Source organism: Meriones unguiculatus, chromosome 10, assembly GCF_030254825.1.
Source record: "Meriones unguiculatus strain TT.TT164.6M chromosome 10, Bangor_MerUng_6.1, whole genome shotgun sequence".
Taxonomy (NCBI): domain Eukaryota; kingdom Metazoa; phylum Chordata; class Mammalia; order Rodentia; family Muridae; genus Meriones; species Meriones unguiculatus.
Genome location: NC_083358.1, coordinates 110,576,301 through 110,579,042, shown reverse-complemented (window position 1 = coordinate 110,579,042; position 2,742 = coordinate 110,576,301). Strand labels below are relative to the sequence as shown.

The 2,742-nt window shown below is 46.0% G+C and overlaps 1 protein-coding gene across 2 annotated transcripts; it reads left to right on the top strand.

Moving 5' to 3' along the window:
- Positions 1 to 217: 217 nt before the first annotated feature.
- Sprr1b (small proline rich protein 1B) lies at positions 218 to 2,742 on the top strand. Of its 2 annotated transcripts, XM_060393301.1 has the most exons (3): positions 235 to 275; positions 813 to 919; positions 2,071 to 2,742. In XM_060393301.1, the coding sequence occupies exon 3, from the start codon at positions 2,090 to 2,092 to the stop codon at positions 2,453 to 2,455; it is 366 nt and encodes a 121-aa protein (XP_060249284.1). In that variant the 5' UTR covers positions 235 to 275; positions 813 to 919; positions 2,071 to 2,089; the 3' UTR covers positions 2,456 to 2,742. The 2 variants fall into 2 exon arrangements, with proteins under 2 accessions (XP_060249283.1, XP_060249284.1); XM_060393300.1 differs by lacking the exon at positions 813 to 919 and having other exon boundaries at positions 218 to 275.

Below are 2,742 nucleotides of genomic sequence, written 5' to 3'. Positions count from 1 at the left end.
ATAAACATCACCTTGAAGACAGGAGCATATCCTTCGGGATTCATGCTCAGATGGCATAATTGTTAGCATGTGGAAAAAAATCACATTACTATTTTCATCACAAATGCTGGACCAACAGGTGAGTGAACACCTAGGATGAATCATGTCTGACAGGTGAGCAACGAAGATGCTCCAAAAGCTCCTTAGGGTGGGGCTTGCTCTTTCTATAAAGAGCCAGCGTGGGGAGGGTGCCACATCAGATCCAGCGACCACACTGCCTGTCCTCTACAAACCAGGTAAGCCTCTCTACACGGAGACTTTACCATTTTCTTTATGCATTTATGTGGCCTCTACCGGAGCCTCTTTTGCATCTGGGGTTTCTTTTTTTCTCCTCTCATTGAGATTTAGTCATAGTCAATACAGATGAATCACCTGAATTCTAGAAACTTTCTTTTAAACATAATCTTGGATTGAAGGAACTTTAGATGTAATTGTTGTGTGCCATCCAAACTTGCTGTGCCTGTGTCTGGGTGAGAGGCAAAACACAGGCGTATCACAATTTTAGTTACATAATCTCTTCGTCTACAGTTTTATTGATGAGAATTTTTCTCTTTCAACATCAACATCGGTTATGAATTTACTGAATTTGGTGTTTTGAACTGATAAAAGGTAACTTAGGCAAAGGGGAATTAGTGCTATAAAATGGTCTCTTATTTGGAAGAGCCAGTGTGAGGAAGTAAGAAGTGCTGTGGTAATTTAGGAAGACAAGAAAATTTTCTGGAGTGTTTCCTTTAGAAAAGCCACCTAAGACTGACATAATGTTCTTTATGCAGCAGTTGGGCAAATCTGAGCAAGGAAGTGTGAGAGGGTGACCTGAGGCCGAGTGCTTGAGCCACCTGCACTAGTGAGGCATGCAAGAGTGGCCACAGGCATTCTACAGGTGATAAAGCATCCTATTTATTGCAGCTGAGCAGTGGGCTGTGAGCATTTTACTATTCTTTTCTTCACTTTTTAATTTTAAAATTTTCAATAATTCATTTATTATACATCCTGACTGTAGCCCCCTCCCTCATCTCCTCCTGGTCCCACCTTCCCTCTATCTTCCCCCATCCTCCTCCTCTAGTCCACTGAAAGGGGGAGCCCTTCTCTCCTACTGTCTGAGCCTAGTCTCTCAGGTCTCATCAGGACTGCCTGGATCTTCTTCCTCTGTGGCCTGGCAAGGCTGCCTCCACTCCAGAGGAAAGTGATCAAAGAGAGGGTAGCAACCCATATCAGAATGACCCCTGCTCCCTTACTAGGAAACCCACATAAAGGCTGAGCTGTCTATAGGCTACATCTGAGCAGGGGCTCTAAGTCCTCTCCATGCATGGTCTTTTGTTGGTGGATCAGTCTCTGTAGGACCCCCTGGGCCCAAATTCATTGGTTTTGTTGGTTTCCTTGTGGAGCCCTTGTCCCTCCTCTCCTTGTCCTCTTCTATCCCTCCACTCTTTCATAAGCTCCCTGTGCACTTCCCAAAGTTTGGCTACTAGTCTCAGCATCTGCTTCAATCCCCTGCTGGGTAGATGCTCTTTCAGAGAACATCTATGTCCTGTTCCCTCTCTTCAACCACTTCTGGTGTCTGTTCTATTTGCCCATCTGAATGAGAGTTAAACATCCTCCCTAGGTTCCTCCTTGTTATTTAGCTTCTTTAGATCCATGGATTTTAGTATGGTTACCCTGTCTTATATAGCTAATATCCACTTATAAGTGAGTATATAGTATGCATGTCTTTCTGCTTCTGGGTTACCTCACTCAGGATGATCTTATTTCCTACACTCCATTGTATTTCCATGTGAGCTAATGTCAGCAGTCTCATATTCCTGTTAAAGGCCTCTGCTGTGTTGCTAACTGCACCTTATGATAAATAGGAGGCAGCCAGTAAGACCCTGCTTATTTAGAAGCAAACAGAACACCTTTAAATACCTCCATGGCGAAGTACCTTTTGTGGTAGAGAGAGAAAAGAGAACCTTAGTTCCCGAGACATTGGAAATGGTATTGCCTGTCGTTTCTTGCCAAGTCGGTACCTCGGTTAATCATTTATTCTGTTTCTAGGTCAAGCTATCTCTGAACCATGAGTTCACACCAGCAGACGCAGCCCTGCACAGCTCCTCCCCAACTGCATGAGCAGCAAGTGAAACAGCCTTGCCAGCCACCACCTCAGGAGCCATGTGTCTCCCAAATCAAGGAGCCCTGCCACCCCAAGGCTCCTGAGCCCTGCCACCCCAAGGCTCCTGAGCCCTGCCTCCCCAAGGCTCCTGAGCCCTGCCACCCCAAGGCTCCTGAGCCCTGCCTCCCCAAAGCTCCTGAGCCCTGCCACCCCAAGGCTCCTGAGCCCTGCCTCCCCAAGGCTCCTGAGCCCTGCCTCCCCAAGGCTCCTGAACCCTGCCCCTCAACTGTCATTCCAGTACTAGCCCAACAGAAGACAAAGCAAAAGTAATGAAGTCCAAAGCCATGCCTTGGGGAGCTGATCACCGGATGGATGCCGAACCTGAATTTTCATTCTGTTTGAGCATACTATGCCTTTACATCACGGTCCCACCTCTCAGTTATACCTTAAAATTAAGTACTACAAAGTTTTCCTTTTTTAACTTATAAATGTGGGGCCTCTGCATTCAATCCAGGACTTGGTGGCTGAGCTAGTTTGTCTCCTCAGAATTCTTCTAAAGAGGGATGGAGTAACAAGTTATTATGTTCCTATTAAATCTCCTTCCATTCCTGACTGTA